Here is a 15535-nt window from a genome sequence, read left to right as displayed (position 1 = left end):
AAATCTCTATTAAATTTTAAAATTCTAATATTTTCATAAGAGCCTTCCAGAAAGATCAAGAAATCTCTTTTTAATATAACTTTTTTCCAGGTGTGTTGAATTGCTGGAAATCACTGCTACAGAATCCAAGTCACCAGTACAAGAAGACAACTGAAGTCTCCATCAGGCAGCCACTGCCATTCCCTAAAGGCACTGCTGAATGGTAAGAGGCCATTTTTGCACATATTCAAGTATAGTTTAAAACCAGAAAACTCCCCTAATCAGTAAGACAGTAACGATTCCTTCTTCTCTATGGCAAAGGAGTAAGTGGCAATAGTATGAAATAAGGAACATTAAAATGGTCATACCCAGCTCGTATCTGCACACTTGAGCGTAGAGTTTGAGTTTGGAGAACGCATCGTTGTTGGCATTGGCTGTCTGGGAGAACCACTCCGTGACCAACTTCTCTGACAGCTTCTTGGAGGCTGTAGGGCCAACCCTCATGATCCCATCAGGCAGTAACTTACAGATAGGCCTGTGCTGACCAAGCCTGCAGGACTGCAAAGGTAAAAAAACCCTTAAAAGCTGCTAAATATCACACAAATTATCTATCATAGAAAGGCAGAGAACTCCCAGTTTATTTACAATATTCCAAGGTAACATTTTAACTCTAGAATCCCACCAGTAGCAAATGTTGAATGGTGATTTTATGGGTTACTGTCAGCGTTTTCCTAAATGCAAGAAAACCAGGTTGATAATAATCGACTCTAATCTTCATTCAACCCAAGCATGTAATTAATTAATTAAATGGAGGTAACACTATGGCAATGCAGAGCTTTGCCACCGGGTGGCGTTTATCGCATGGGAACAAGGAGCAGCACGAGCAGCCCTTATCTTCCAAGTGCCCATTCCTAAAATCCCTCGGAGCAGCTTTCCCAGATAGCATTCTGAGCGGGCGTCGCTATCAGCCCCGACAAGCCTGATAAGTCCTTACGAGCACGTATTAGAAACAGCCTTTCCCAAATCCATTTCAGTGCAAACTGCCACAAATCCTGTACCTCGTATATTGCAGTGAGATCCCTAAAGAAGCTTTTGGCCCCGTTGAGCAGAGCCTCGTTCTCCGGGCACACCACGACGTAGGCCACGTCTCGCTGCGAGCCGTACGGCTCCAGCATCAGCCTCTCCCAGTAGGGCAATGCAAACGGAGACAGCACCAGGAAATCGTAATCGTATCCCAACAAAAATGTTGGGATTGGCAGTGGTTCTGGGGACTCGTCAGTTCCTGGAAAAGCAAGGCATGTTTTTAAGCAGAAAGCTTAAAATTAACTTCAAGGAAACATGAATAAAACGGCCTCTGGTGTTCCCAGCATCTCACAGGAAGGAGCACTGGCTATCAATGGAATAGTTCTCATTTTACAGATCCAAAGTACAGGATCCAACCCTCTGCAAAAAACCCATCAGCTGACTGATGTGTTTTTATTTGAAATATCTCAGGGCCTCAGGAAGAAGTTCCACAGTGTTTTATATTTCCATCAGTACACAGGCAAATAGGAACAGTTCTGCCCTGTCCAGGAAGCCTTTGCCCACAGAGCCAAAGCAATCAGAGACCAAAGACAAGGAAAAAAATGTAAATATTCTAAGCAGATGGGTAAAGGGCCAGACAAGGAAACAAACTTAAGAACATGTAAATGTATAATTGCCATGTTCTAAATATAGCTACAAAAGATCTGCTGGTGAAAGGTCACTCTCGTAACACAGTGGTAAATCAATCTCATATGCTAATGAAGTCATTAAATCGTGAGTGCACAAAATTCACCTTCTATCTGTAAATGCATCACATGTTGGCCACTCCAAACATTTATAAGAGACAAGATACTGAATAACCCTGGATCTTGAGCACAGTTCTGACAGTGCTCAGTGAGCAATAAAGCACACTATCTCAAGCATTTCAAAATCAGTATTTTTAACTCCCTATGTTTAGAGGTATTAAAATGGAGTGAATTGAAAACTTTTGAGTATAAAACCTGAGCAGTTACTCTGTTTTTAACACCAAACCCATCTTTGCAATGTCAATCCCTCACTGGGTGAAGTGTCAGGTGTACACAAACAGTGCAACCGAAGCTGTAAATTTTAAATGCACATCTTTAATTCATTGCCTGTTTTAAGGAATATAAATATTTTCTCTTTTCTGAAGAAAAGAATTCTCCTCTGTCTAATAAGCTCTCGATAGTTTAAAGAAAGGTCAAGTGCTGTTCAGAATTCCAACAGGCTGAGCAGCAGAGGTTTGTGTGGATGGAGCAGGGGAAGGAGGTTGGGAAGGAAGGAGGGAAGGAAGGGGGAAAGGAAGGGGGAAAGGAAGGGGGAAAGGAAGGGGGAAAGGAAGGGGGAAAGGAAGGGGGAAAGGAAGGGGGAAAGGAAGGGGGAAAGGAAGGGGGAAAGGAAGGGGGAAAGGAAGGGAAGGGAAGGGAAGGGAAGGGAAGGGAAGGGAAGGGAAGGGAAGGGAAGGGAAGGGAAGGGAAGGGAAGGGAAGGGAAGGGAAGGGAAGGGAAGGGAAGGGAAGGGAAGGGAAGGGAAGGGAAGGGAAGGGAAGGGAAGGGAAGGGAAGGGAAGGGAAGGGAAGGAGGTTGCAGGGAGCAGGATTCCATGCAGCCCTTACCGTAGGAGCCTCTCCCAGCCATTTTGTGGAACTGCTGCCAGGTGAGGGGTCCCTGCACGCCCCAGGACCGCACCGTGCGCTTCTTCTGGATGGCGTCCTGCAGCACGGGCTGCAGCGAGAGCAGCATGCGCAGGATGTCCTGGGAGCACTGCATGCTCACATCCACCACTGCAGGGACACAAACACGTCAGGGCAGCTGCACAAACAACAGCCAGCAGCACAAACCACCTCCACTGCCAACAGCTCTTGTATAAAACACCTGCAGGCACCCAGAGGCTGGGATACATAAAGTGGAGCACAAGCAGATTTACAGTTCTCCCTCTTCCCCTGACAAAATACACAAATGGATTTCTTTCTTAATTTTGTTTTTTTCTCTAGAGTTTTTCCCATTGGAAGGCTCCCATCTTATGAGTTAAGCTAAGGGAAAACACCCTAAAATAAAAACAAAACAAACAAAAACAAGCCAAAACCCCAAACATGTTGTAAGTAGCCTGGAACTCCTGGATTGCCCCTCCCAAATAAGGCAGATTTGCAGGCTGCCACCCAGTGCTCATTTCACAGAAGTCAAGGGAAGCCTCAAGCAGACTCAGCCCATTTCATCCAGAGCCACCACTGGGCCATTTCAGGTACAAGGCTTTAGAATGAAAAGCTGACACAAAATTTGGCATGGCTACTATTTCCAAGTCCTCTCTTTTAAAGTATCTCTACATCTTTTTATCCCAAACATCAGTCACAGTACACAGAGTCTTTTCCTGTGTGCCTGAAAACATCAATTTATTTACAGTCTGGGCTTTCCAAGTTAATCCCCCAGCAAGGCACAGGAACCTGGCTGTGTTCTCCCAGGATTCCTCCTCATCTTCACTTACAACTATGAACTGCAGCTACCTGTAATTCATAACTTTATCTTTCATCCTGTTAAGAGTTGCCACTTGAAATTCTATTAGAGAACAGTAAGCAAATACACACAATGAAGGTATTCCAGGAGACACTGCATCATTAGTCAGGCCCTCGAAGGAAAAATCCAAGGATTTCTGGCAGACTCAACACACAGTGAAGGCTACAATAATGCTTCTTTTTGCCACATGTGCCATTAACCTACTGCCCCCCTCTCCTCCTTAAAGAAGGGGGAAAGGCAACTGAATCAGAGCTGTTGTTTAATTCTGCCACAGTGGCCTTGACAATAGGGTCACCACTCAAACCCTTCCTACAGGCATCAATCATTCCAGAGCCTCTGGAGAGCCACTCACCAAAAGCTCTTTAAAGGATAAACCTGGTGAAGTGTTGTGGACACTGACAGTGGTCTCATGCTACACTTCAGATATATATTGGGAATTTACAACTGAGAGCAGCCGAGGCCTTCCTCTGCTTGGTGATCAGCACAGGACATGGAAGGGTTGGGTATCCAACCAGAAGTCTGTACGAGCACTCAGGTGGCAAAAACAGCATTCAAACTCCACAAAGGAAAACCACAAAAAAAGACCCTTCAAAAACAAACCCCCGAACAGGTGGACAAGTAGAAAATAAACTGGTTTATATATTTACCATTTCTTTTTGACCAGTGGTGCAAGCAAGTAGTTTTCACAAGTGCTTCATCAACTTTCCCTCCTGACATATTGTCCATGAACTGGCGTCCATGTTCCAAGGCTAAGTAGCAGTCATTGCAACAATCCCTTTCTTCTACACGTACCACATTGCTGACAGCACCAACTTTGGCCACGGAGTCTTGGTCTGCTGCTCCAAAGGGTGAGAACAGGTTGGTGCATTGATCCTGCAGCAACAGTATCAAGTCATCGGGCAATTTCTCGGGCTCTTTCAGCCCCCCACTGCCGTGTTCAATGGAAGTAGCTCTGAGAGCCTCAAAGCGTTTTTCCGCTTCTTTGCCGCACTCCGTGTTTCGCCCCAGAATATCCAGCTCATCTTCAAGAAACAGCCCGGAACTGTTGCCAAATTTTCTATTCATAACAGCACTGAAACCACAGGTACACCGATACTGGGCCTCTTGTGTTGGATCAGGAATGTAAACTCCAACGTCAGCACCTTTGATGTTCATATTGCAAACGCAAATGCAGCAGCTGTCGAAGTTGCAGTCCTTGAAGAGGTTCATGACGGACTCGGAGAGGATGAGGTTCACGTACAGGCTGTGTGCCTCGGGGATGGAAGGCACCGTCGCGGGCTCCACCGAGTTCAGGGGCCGGCACGTGGAGGGGGTGGAGGCGGGCGAGTACAAATCCGAGTTCTCGTATTTCACCGAGCCCTGGGCGCTCGCGGGCCCGCCGGCTCCGCGGGGCGTGCGGGGAGTCCTTGGTGTCCTGGGCGTGGGGAAGCGAGGGGTGGAGGGAGAGGGGAGGATCCCAGCCCCGCCATTGCTGGGAGGGGCGCTGCTGGGGGGCATCCCAAACGGAGTGTGGGTCTGCGGCGTGTACGCAGGGCCGTACTCCTGGTCCATGGTGCTCCCATCGCTGGCGGCGGCCGCAAGAGAAGGAAAGGCTTTAAGTACACAGCATCGTACTGGGTTTGAAGTTTAAGACTCAGATTTCTAAAGAAGGACCTTCCTAATTAATATTTGCTTTTTTTAAGCTAGTCTTTCATAATCCACAGTAAGATTTTCATTCCCCAAGGAACTTCAAGAGCGTTTGTTCTAAATGACTTTGCGGGACTCCCACTGACAGCACCATTAAAGAATCTCTCCCTGCCTCCTTTCGTCTTTTCCTCTGCACAAAGCTCCCAGGAAACAAGTGTGGTCAGAATAAATTATAAATTCTGTGGTTGTATGGAGTCTAAAGGACACCTTTTTCATTCATGTTTTATTTACATGTTGTGTTGACACACACTAAGAAAATAGACCAGGTCTGTTGACAGCAGATTCAGCTGAATCCATGAGGAAAGTATCACCTAGAAAGGTTTAACGTTTTCTTTCCTAAGCACCTGAGTATCTCCAAAAACATGTAAGGCTAATGAGTCCTGGAAACATATTGCTAATGAGTAACAGAAGCAACATCAGTATTTGATCCAAGATTTAGTATTCATATAATCTTATCAAGAAATCCATAACACCTCCTTGCTGCCTAATCCCTTTTTATCAGCCACTAATGCAGAAGAGAAAAAGAAAGAAATCTTTTCCTTGAGAAGAGCTGGCAGCAAGACCATCCCTACCAAATGCAGGGTACAGAAACATCCCCTGCAGTTCTGCTGTGACCAGGCCCAGACACACAGCACAGGAAATGTTTCCCTACTCCCAGCACAGCTGAGTTTACTGCTACTTAAGAAAATAATTTAGGAAACAGCAGCACCACCTACTAAGCCCTTCCAGCACTGACTACACCACTGCAAAAACAAAGTCCCAAGTTTACATTTATCTTGATTGTTACCATCTTCATTACTTATTAAACCTGGACCTGCACCATTAAGCTTCCCCAAGAAACCTTTAAAGGAGACAACAAATAAAATGTATGTACAGTTAAGAAGCTCTTTTGAGAAGAGTCTCCTGCAGTAGGTTTAGCCAGAAGGACTTTTTAAAGGCTCTTGTCGGTTGTATAAACACAGAGTATACACAAATATTCCCATTACTGATTGACAAAATAAATATTTAGGGGTGGCAGAGTGAGCACATCACAAAGCTGAGCCCCCAGGGTCGTACCCATCTTTGATGAAAGGCATGGCAGGGCCTGGAGGAAGCAGATCCAGCTTTCCCACAGTCCAGCTCTGGCGGTAAATGCATTCCTCTGGCAGCTTGATGGGAGGAAGACACTGGCTGGGAAGAGTCTTCAGTGGTGCAAACATGGAACATCCCACTAAAGCCTGACAGTTCTCAGGTTTATAGACATAGGAATAATCCTGCAAGTCAGACATGGGAAAGCATTAGTGTGTAGATTAGATCACTGCAGCAATTAAATGATTCTCCAGAAAACAGGAGCGAGTTCAAGCAGCAGTTCCTTAACCCAAAATCCTGACACAGCTGCAAGGGAAAGCTGAGATGTGTGCACACAATATTCACAATACACCAAAACAAACCTCAGTGAACTGCAGTGACTGAAAGGCATTTCTGCAGCTCACTAATGCCTACTCGGGTTTTACTCTCTCTTAAGGGGTAAAACATACATACTACAAAGAATATTACCTCCCTTAAAATAACACAGGACAAGTTACAAATTGTACTTAATCTCCCCCCATTCCTATTCAGATTTAAGTAATGAACTGGTCAATAACCACAAGCATTGATCAGGGCTGTCAGCACCACCTACCTTGATTTCAGCAGGTTTGGGGCTGCAGAAACCCTCATCCACCTCGATTCTGAACTGAGCCCCCACAGTAGAGCTATTCCCTTCCAGCACTGTTCCTCCAAGTGTAGTGTCCATGCTGCCATACTCCTTATTGTTCATGTTCATTGGAGAAAACCCCATAATATGTTGTTCCAGTGAAGGGGGAGTTGGATACATTTTGTGGAGATCTGCAGTGCCTAATTTCAGATCAGAAGCAGACTTTAGAGCATGAAAACTTTCTGAAGTATTTCCCAAGTCTCCAAATTTTGCAAAGCAAATGAAGGGTACATTTCCAAATTGCCACAACATATTAGAGTCAATGTTTACAGCTACATTCTCTTTAGGCAAAAAGAAAACACAAATAAATCTTACTTATGCATGACAGTGGGTCTAGATTTCCTGTTTTTGCCTCTTTGCAGTTGGATTTGTCATCAGTGCCGTTCACTGTTCGTTTAGATCCAGGCTAAGAAAGAAGCATTTCAGACATAAACACATGTTCATGTTTCCTGCTAACAGGAAATCTCACCTGCACATACAAAGCTGAGACATTGTATAATACTTTGAAAAATTAAAATAGCTCAGAAGCCTAAGGTTGGGCTTACACTTGTTCTTAATTCTTGGAACCCAGAGAACCTCTCCCAACAGGTCACAATGTTATTGAAGGGAAAATCAGTTACAAAATATCCCTCATCCTGTTAGCAGACAGCAAAAGAAGCTAAATTAGGGCTGCCCACAGTTTACCAGAACAAACCACAACACTCCTAGAGCCATATTAACATCACTGGTGCTACCACAGCAACAGAAAAGACAAACACAAATCCTGCAGCAAGAAATACAGGGAAAATATCTGTCAAAAGTCAAAGAAGAAAAGATATTTTACAATCTGTAGACATCTGAACTGTTTAAAGATGGTAAGTGTTCATGTTTAAGAGCAAACACACTGCCTTTACATACTGATGACCTTTGATGGCTGTTAAGATCCTTCAGCCCTTACTCAGCTCCAGCTCCCATTAAAGGTGATGGGCATTTTGTCTGGGTAAGGGGATTTAGGATTAAACGTGGAGCAAAGCACAGTTCAGAAAAGACAACTGATTACAAATAGTATTGAAATAGAAACTAGAAAGATAATGGATTCAGACTGTAAGAGAAACTGTTCCAAGATAATAGCTGCTGCAGACAAGCAGCTTATTTGGCAGAGTGTCCAGTGTTTAAATGCCTTTTCTCTTTCAGAAGTTGCTGTTTGGTTTCAATATTACCTTGATGAAGCAGTTAACAGAGCCCAGACCACAGGAAGAGAACACACTAGCACCTGCTGAATCTGTACAACTCAAACTAAAGGTATGTTCAGGCAGCACACACTGTGGGCATTGTAAGGAAGTGAGATCAAAAGGTTGTTTGCATCTAAAATCTGCCTGCATGAGTCGAGCAGAGCAGCCCGTTTGGCACCGAGGGGCCACAGCTCCTGTTTGTGTGAATGTTCTGCAGCCTCTCCTACAAACACCACAAAGAAATCAAACCCCAAACCACAGAGGACAAGAGCTGTTCCTCGATGGTTTTTTAGCTGGCACCTGCCAGGAGTTTTTGCACATCACTTACTGTGAGTTCATCTTCATCAGAATTGAAGAGATTGTCCAGGTCAGTGTAGGACACCACCAGGTCTGTCTCATGGAACAGGCTGGTGGAGGCCGTGCGCGCGTGGGCAGCCAAGCGCTGGGCATCTGTGGGGAGAGAAAGCACAGCTCTGCCTCAGCCTGGAAACATCACTGGAGAGCCCAGCTCTGCCTCTGCCTCTGCCTGGAAACTGCACTGGAGAGCCCAGCTCTGCCTCTGCATGGAAACTGCACTGGAGAGCCCAGCTCTGCCTCTGCCACTGCCTCTGCATGGAAACTGCACTGGAGAACCCAGCTCTGCCTCTGCCTCTGCCTGGAACCATCACTGGAGAGTCCAGCTCTGCCTCTGCCTGGAAACTGCACTGGAGAGCCCAGCTCTGCCTCAGCCTGGAAACTGCACTGGAGAGCCCAGCTCTGCCTCTGCCTCTGCATGGAACCTGCACTGGAGAGCCCAGCTCTGCCTCTGCATGGAAACTGCACTGGAGAGCCCAGCTCTGCCTCTGCATGGAAACTGCACTGGAGAGCTCTGCCCACAGCTGGGGAAAGGAAACCCAGGGGTGAGAGGGACTGGCTTCATCTCATCCATCTTACAGAGGTGAGGGCCCTTCCAGTTTAGACTTTATAGCCAACATTTGTCTGCAAGGTGCAACAAAGAAATGTTCCAAGCAGACTGAAGGGGAATACAAACCATAAACCACAAAACTGAGCACCCTGTTGGAATCTATTGACTATTCAAGACATCATTAATATAACACAAGACAGAGAGGGAAAAAAAGCCTCTTTTACCTTGCTTGACAGAAGGACTGAACAGAGACATTGCATCCTCTCCTTCATGGGATAGAACTGTAACACTGGATGTCCCATCCTCAGCCTATTAAAAAAGAGAGAAAAGTTTGCTTAAATTAATGAGTGGGGTGGGAGGTATTTGATGTCCCTGTGAGGATTCTGTCCCTGGAGAGGATCAGGTTCTCATTACCCTGTGAGCTCAGCAGGGCAGGCTGGGGCTGCTGCTGGCTCAGGGGAGCAGAGCCTGGGCTGCCAACACCGGGCTTGTCTTGGGGATAAATTTACAAAGCAAGCTGTGGATTCTTGCTACAACACCTTAAGGAAAAACCCTCACTATCAGATGCTACACATGAACTGTACCAGTTCCTGAATGAATGCATCCACACATAACTAATTCCAATAAGCAAATGTATTTCATAGACAAGCCCCCAGTGCAGTTATATTTTCTCCTTTTCTGTAGGTGCCCTTTTGCTTTAAGTACAAGTCTCACATAGCTGCACTAAAGCACAAAAAAAAGAATAAAAACTGCAATTCACTGGCCAGGGAACGAGTCAGGGCTCACCTCACCTACCCCCAGACCTTTCCACTCATGAAAAAAGCACTGGCCTTGTTCCCCCTCTCTCCCCAGGCACCTGCCAGCACCTATTTCCACAGGAGGCCACTGAACCAGACTGATCCAGCAGCTTTTTCCTCATGAGCCCTGATGCAATGGCACCACCAGTGTGCCAAAAAAAATATTTAGGTGTCATTGGAGACATGCTGCTTAATTTCATTGATCATTTCTGCTGGAGTATAATTTGGTTTTTAATTTGCTTCTAAATACACAAAGAAGAGTTTACATTCTATCCTGTGCCTAAGGCAATTTGTTTAATCTCATCACTGATTTGAAGCCTCACTCCTTGACTCACCTTGTGTTTCTTCCCCACTTCCCTCTCCATGTTCTGCCTGTCCTTTTTACTGTCAGGAAACAGGAATTCCACGTCTCCATCCACAAAGGCATAAGGATCAATTTCAGGTTCCTGGTCAGCTTCCGTTGCTACAGCTGTTAAATATTGGTTTTTACTCTGATACTGTTGCACCAGTTCATCTGAAACCTTCAAAGGTTTCCTACATTGCACCATTAATCTGAACAGAAGAAAAATAAAATCACAAAATCATTTATTTAGCATTTATTACACAGAATTATTTCTGCTATTACACAGCCTTAACAAGAACAATTTCATCTTTCCACTTCCTTCCTTCCCAGCCCAGCTTCAGAAAACTTTTGGGGATGAAGATTAAATCATTACTCATTTAATATCACCTCCTTCCACACATCAGATCCAGCTGTGTGATTCATCCTCCCCTCTCTCCTCAAGCACTGTCAATTCACATAAAGATTAGTAATTTATCCCAGGTCATGGCTGTCATTTGTTATAAGGCACAAATGGATTCAACTCTCCACATCCACTAAAAGAAACTCACCAGGCTAAAGAATTACTCAGTGCATTCCCCAAAAAAGCCCAAGCAATAATCACAAGTAAAGCACACAAATGCCACTGTGCTCAGGAGCCATTTATATCCCTCAGATCAATACAAATGAAGCTTGCAGCACACCAGTAACTAATTTACTAATGAGAAAATTCTAACCACATTTGCCTTTATCAGCATTTTTCTTTTGTTAACATTCTGAGCCAAAACTGGAGCTGGTCAGTACACAGAAATTCAGGTTTTCTCTCTGAAGTATTGGTTTCACAAATGTGGCATTGCACCAGGGAAAAAAGACATTGGCCAGGAAAAAACTGTTCTGATTATGAGCTGTAGATGTGTCCCTGAACCAGCTTCATTTTCTGCACCCCAACAAACAGAAGGCACCAGGTGAGGAAGGTGCTCCCTCAAACAAGATCAGAAGCTCCTGCACATTCCTCTCAACTATAGAAACAGTTTGGCTTTGTCAAAGACACTTCCTAGAAACAAACTGTCCCAAGAATCATCTCACAGCCAACAACAATGCCAAATCCATCCATGCTGCTCTTCCATGCTCAACAAAACAGTTCCTAAATCCTGCAAAAATTGCCATCAGGAAGGGAAAATAAAAAGGCAGAAGAAGAGATGGAAATTACTTTCTAGGAATGGGGAATGAAACACCTCTGCTGTATTTTTGACCAGCAGAGAGGAAGAGAATTTAACAGCCAGATATCCCAGGGGAAAAGATGTTTTTGGTAAGTTGTCAAATCAAACTAGGAAAGACAATGTCCTGAAGAGACAAAAGGAAACATCTTTCCTTATCTACTGGGCTGAAGTGATTTCAAGGCAAAGAAAAAAAGCACTAAAAAACACCATACACGCACATCTTGAAAGAGTCTCTCAAACAGTGACCACAAAGGATGTCCAGAGCTGTGTGTGAGCACAGAGAAGCAGCTACACCACATTTACTCCTTCTCCAGCTTTCCCACCCAGCCATTCCAGTGCTGCCACCAGTGGCTTCCCACTGCCAGCAACGGGACAAAAACCAACTCCAGCCTTCTGTCTTGTGAGCAGCTGCTCTTCCACCCCAAATTCAGCACCAGCTCCTAAAATTAAACCCAAAGCTCTCCATAATTTGATATTGATCACAGTAAGAATCTCCTTTCACCTGAACAAGAAAATTTAGACCAAAAAGAATGGACAGAAGTGCCTGGATAGAGGATAGAGGATAGAGGCAGCTTTGGGTGCAGCTTTCAATTCCTCGGTGCCAGCCCTGAGCCCAGGTTTGTCCCCTGTCCTGCACCCCCAGCCCAGGTTTGTCCCTCTCCTGCACCCCCAGCCCAGGTTTGTCCCCTCTCCTGCACCCCCAGCCCAGGTTTGTCCCTCTCCTGCACCCCCAGCCCAGGTTTGTCCCCCCTCCTGCACCCCCAGCCCTGCTGAGCTGTGAGCAGCCGTGTCAGCACCTGCTGCCCCCAGGGCCGTCCCTTTCCAGCAGGGTCCCCACAGGGAGTTGCTGTGGCACAGGGGTGACAGGGACAATTCCCTGCTCACACAGCAGCACAGGGACACGGCCCAAGGGCCAAGGTTCTGCTTCTGGGCTTTTCTTCTTGTGGGCTGGGGATTTGGTGCTGGTGATCTTCACTGGGGACTTTGTTTAACTGGTAAAGCAAATTCATCTTGGCTCATTCTGCTTAAAACAGAGCTCAAAGTTTTAACACTAAAACCACCAGAGTTTGATTTCCTCCAGTGGCCCTAAGCTCCAGAATTTATTCAGACTTAAAAACAGTATCCAAAGTGACCAATTCCTTTATCCCAATGGAAACAAGCAGCAGAGCAGAATGTTTTACAAGCTGGGGCTTGTAACATTAGCTCTTCTAAGTGAAGACAGGAGCAGAAATGAGAGAAGAAACTTTAACAGGATCTCTGCAGCTGAGACCATCCATATTTTCTTCAAATAACAAAGAAAACAAATACTGAAGTGAAAAAGTTATTTCTTTTTTTTGGGAGAGGAGGGGGGAAGGAAGGGACTTAAGTCTCTAATAGGCATAATTTGGCTGCCTACGAGATTAATTTTATAGTATAAAAATAAATATCATTGCTGTCAGCTAAATCAGAACTAAAATGAGAAAAAGCTGGAAAGTCTTGCTACAGATCTGACTGGGCTTTGTCCTCCCATTTCACAAGGATTAACTTCTTGTACCCAGAGCTGTGCTCACACCCTCAGCATTTCTGCTCCTTCCACTGAGAACCTCCTGCCTTTGGCCTCCCTGTTCTCTCACTGCTCGTGCTCTTACCCCAGGATCAAGCAGCACTTACTCTGTAACTGATGTTACGTTTTCCTGTCCAGCAGGTATTACTGGATCATCTCTCAACTTATCATTTGGAAGCTGGGGCGGTAAGAACTCCACATCCTTTTTCTTTGGAACTTTATAATACTTCCAAGTGGTGTCAGCTTCATCCTCCTCCAGGCTGATGGCAGTGCCCACGTACACGGTGGGCTCGATCACCTCGGGGAAGGCGGCGGGGAAGGGCTGGGCCAGCCCATCCAGCCTGTCCTCCATCGCTTTCGCGGGCACCAAGGGCTCTGGAGTTGGCATCTGGTAGAAATGTTGGCTCTGGGGCGTGGAGGGGGCTTTGGGCACGCCCTCGTCGGGGCCGTCGCAGGGGTGGGGGCTGAGGGGGGGCGGCTGGGGGGAGCTGCCCAGCTCGGCCCCGTGCAGCGGCGCCGCCTTCGCGCCCTCGGCGCTTCGGATGGCGGCAAACCTCACTTGGCTGTCGGGGGCAGCCATCACCAGCCTCTGACTCGCTGACTCTGCCTCCATGGCAACATCATCACTGATAGATACACGATGATGAAAAGGAGTCAAAGGGCGTTTCTGTGGCTTATCCCCTTTGTCTTGCTTCTCATTTGTCTTGTGCTTCGGAGCCGCCGGCTGCTGGGGGCCCACAGGTGGGGCCTGCCCCTGTTGACCTGAATTTCTTGGTTTGAGATTTTTGTGCCTGCAGAATTAATACAGGGGAAAAGACTCCACATTAATCTTTCAAATATGTCTGTGGTGTTCTTTTTCACTAGATAAGAACCTGCTTCTAGGCCATTAAACAGCCTGTGAGAGACAGCTGAAACCAAAACTGCTCCAAAGTGAAGCTGCCCCTTCTTTCTGACCACAATTTGAGTGACTTGAGCAGCACTGTATGATTTTACAATACCATTTTAAATATTGTTACATGTGTCCTATGAGCCAAACACACAAATAATGCTCAGAATTAAGACAGTATTTTATAACTACTTTAGCAGAAATAGATTGTCACATGCAAACCTCATCATTTGTAACTTGTGCCAGCGCTGATGAATCAGTAGAACAACGTAAGAATTAGTGAATGGCTTCTGGAATTCAAACACTGACACCAGCCAAGAGAGCTGCCCAAGCCTCACTGGGTTAAGGACTGCAAAATTAACACCAAGAACCAAGAAGCCAAGCTCACTCCTACTAAAGCTATTTCCAAGCTATTACAAGGCTTTTGTAGCTGCTTACTTACAAATTTAGCAAGTGTGGGAAAAAGAAAAACACAGTGTCTCAACTGCATTAATACAGCTGGGTCTGTTCAGTGTAAATGCACCTGAGCTCAAACATTTCATCTGCAAGTTCAAGATGCCAACTTGCAGGATCATCTGACAGAATGAGGCACATGAAATGCTGAAGTGTAGAATGAAATGTTTATGATTAAGCCATTGAACTGCAGGTACATGCTCAGTGCCTGGCAGTTCTTTGCCACTCTTCCATTAGCAAAGTTAAGAAGCACTTGTATTGAAAAAACAGGATTAGGCAGGGATAAAAGGTAAGAGGTATCAAAATCTATTTTTACTTTAAACTCTTACACACATCCACATGTTTTTCTCCACTTAGAATTCAAAACACGTGGAATAATAAGGGGGTTTAGGTCTTTGCAATTTCTCTTTAGGCAATTGCATATTTCTAATACACACCTCACATAGTTAATTGACTGGTTTGCTCTTAACTAGTGCTATCATAGCTAAATTCTCCTTGAAAAGAACATTTAATCCTCCTCCACACCCCAGCTCTTCTCAGGACACAACTATTTCCACAGAACTTTAACCAACCATTTCAATAAGGGAGTTAAAAAAATGCATTTCTCTCAAAATGCTCCATCCTCCAGACAGTAATTTTTTCCTAAGATACCAATATTCCCTGCAAGGTAATCAGTGTAACATTTAAATCACAGGAAGTGTTTAAACCTATTGCAACACTTCAGTCACCTAAAGATTAATATTCTGCCATAAGTACAGAAATTGAGAATTCAATGAAATTAATGTTTCCATTTCATTTAAATACCTGCATTAACAGTGTGGCATTGCAGCCTCAAAAAGGGCTGTATTAGATACATATATTATATATTTTTAATCTTAGACATTTTGCCCTTTGTTTTGATCCCTTTTTCCCCAGGTAATATATAAAACACACACTGGTATCACTCCCAGAGGAGCAGTTTTCCACACAGCCACCCTTCCCAGAGAGCAGGTCTGGGGGTTTATTCCTATAACAGATTTCTCCTTCAAGGCTAATGCCACAGCCCTCTGAAGAGGTGCCTGAATCCTAAATAAACAGCATTTTCTTGCCATTCCATGAGGTGGAGACTGCCCACATGCACATGGAACTCCAGGGCTCAGGAACTGTCCCTGCCCTGGCAGCAGCTCCCCCCAGCCAATTCACTGCACTCCAACTCTGCACTGACTCCCTGGGCAGAACTTCAAGACCTCCAATGACATTTAGGAGAGGAGA

General features: G+C 45.3%; 1 protein-coding gene across 2 annotated transcripts in view; it reads right to left on the bottom strand.

Annotated features, from left to right (window-relative positions):
• MED13 (mediator complex subunit 13) overlaps positions 1–15535 on the bottom strand; it is a 57070-nt gene that overhangs the window by 10731 nt on the left and 30804 nt on the right. For both annotated transcript variants that reach the window (XM_063174104.1, XM_063174105.1), the window contains 11 exons: positions 13053–13736; positions 10199–10415; positions 9291–9375; positions 8491–8612; positions 7267–7357; positions 6877–7091; positions 6273–6469; positions 4178–5094; positions 2636–2803; positions 1038–1261; positions 348–537 (listed from right to left, as the gene is read on the bottom strand). In XM_063174104.1, coding sequence (XP_063030174.1) covers positions 348–537; positions 1038–1261; positions 2636–2803; positions 4178–5094; positions 6273–6469; positions 6877–7091; positions 7267–7357; positions 8491–8612; positions 9291–9375; positions 10199–10415; positions 13053–13736 — 3110 coding nt within the window. The remainder of the gene's footprint in view (positions 1–347; positions 538–1037; positions 1262–2635; positions 2804–4177; positions 5095–6272; positions 6470–6876; positions 7092–7266; positions 7358–8490; positions 8613–9290; positions 9376–10198; positions 10416–13052; positions 13737–15535) is intronic.

Source organism: Melospiza melodia, chromosome 21 (assembly GCF_035770615.1).
Source record: "Melospiza melodia melodia isolate bMelMel2 chromosome 21, bMelMel2.pri, whole genome shotgun sequence".
Lineage (NCBI taxonomy): Eukaryota > Metazoa > Chordata > Aves > Passeriformes > Passerellidae > Melospiza > Melospiza melodia.
The sequence above is the reverse complement of the archived record's forward strand: the minus strand, read 5'-3'. Positions and strand labels throughout refer to the sequence as shown.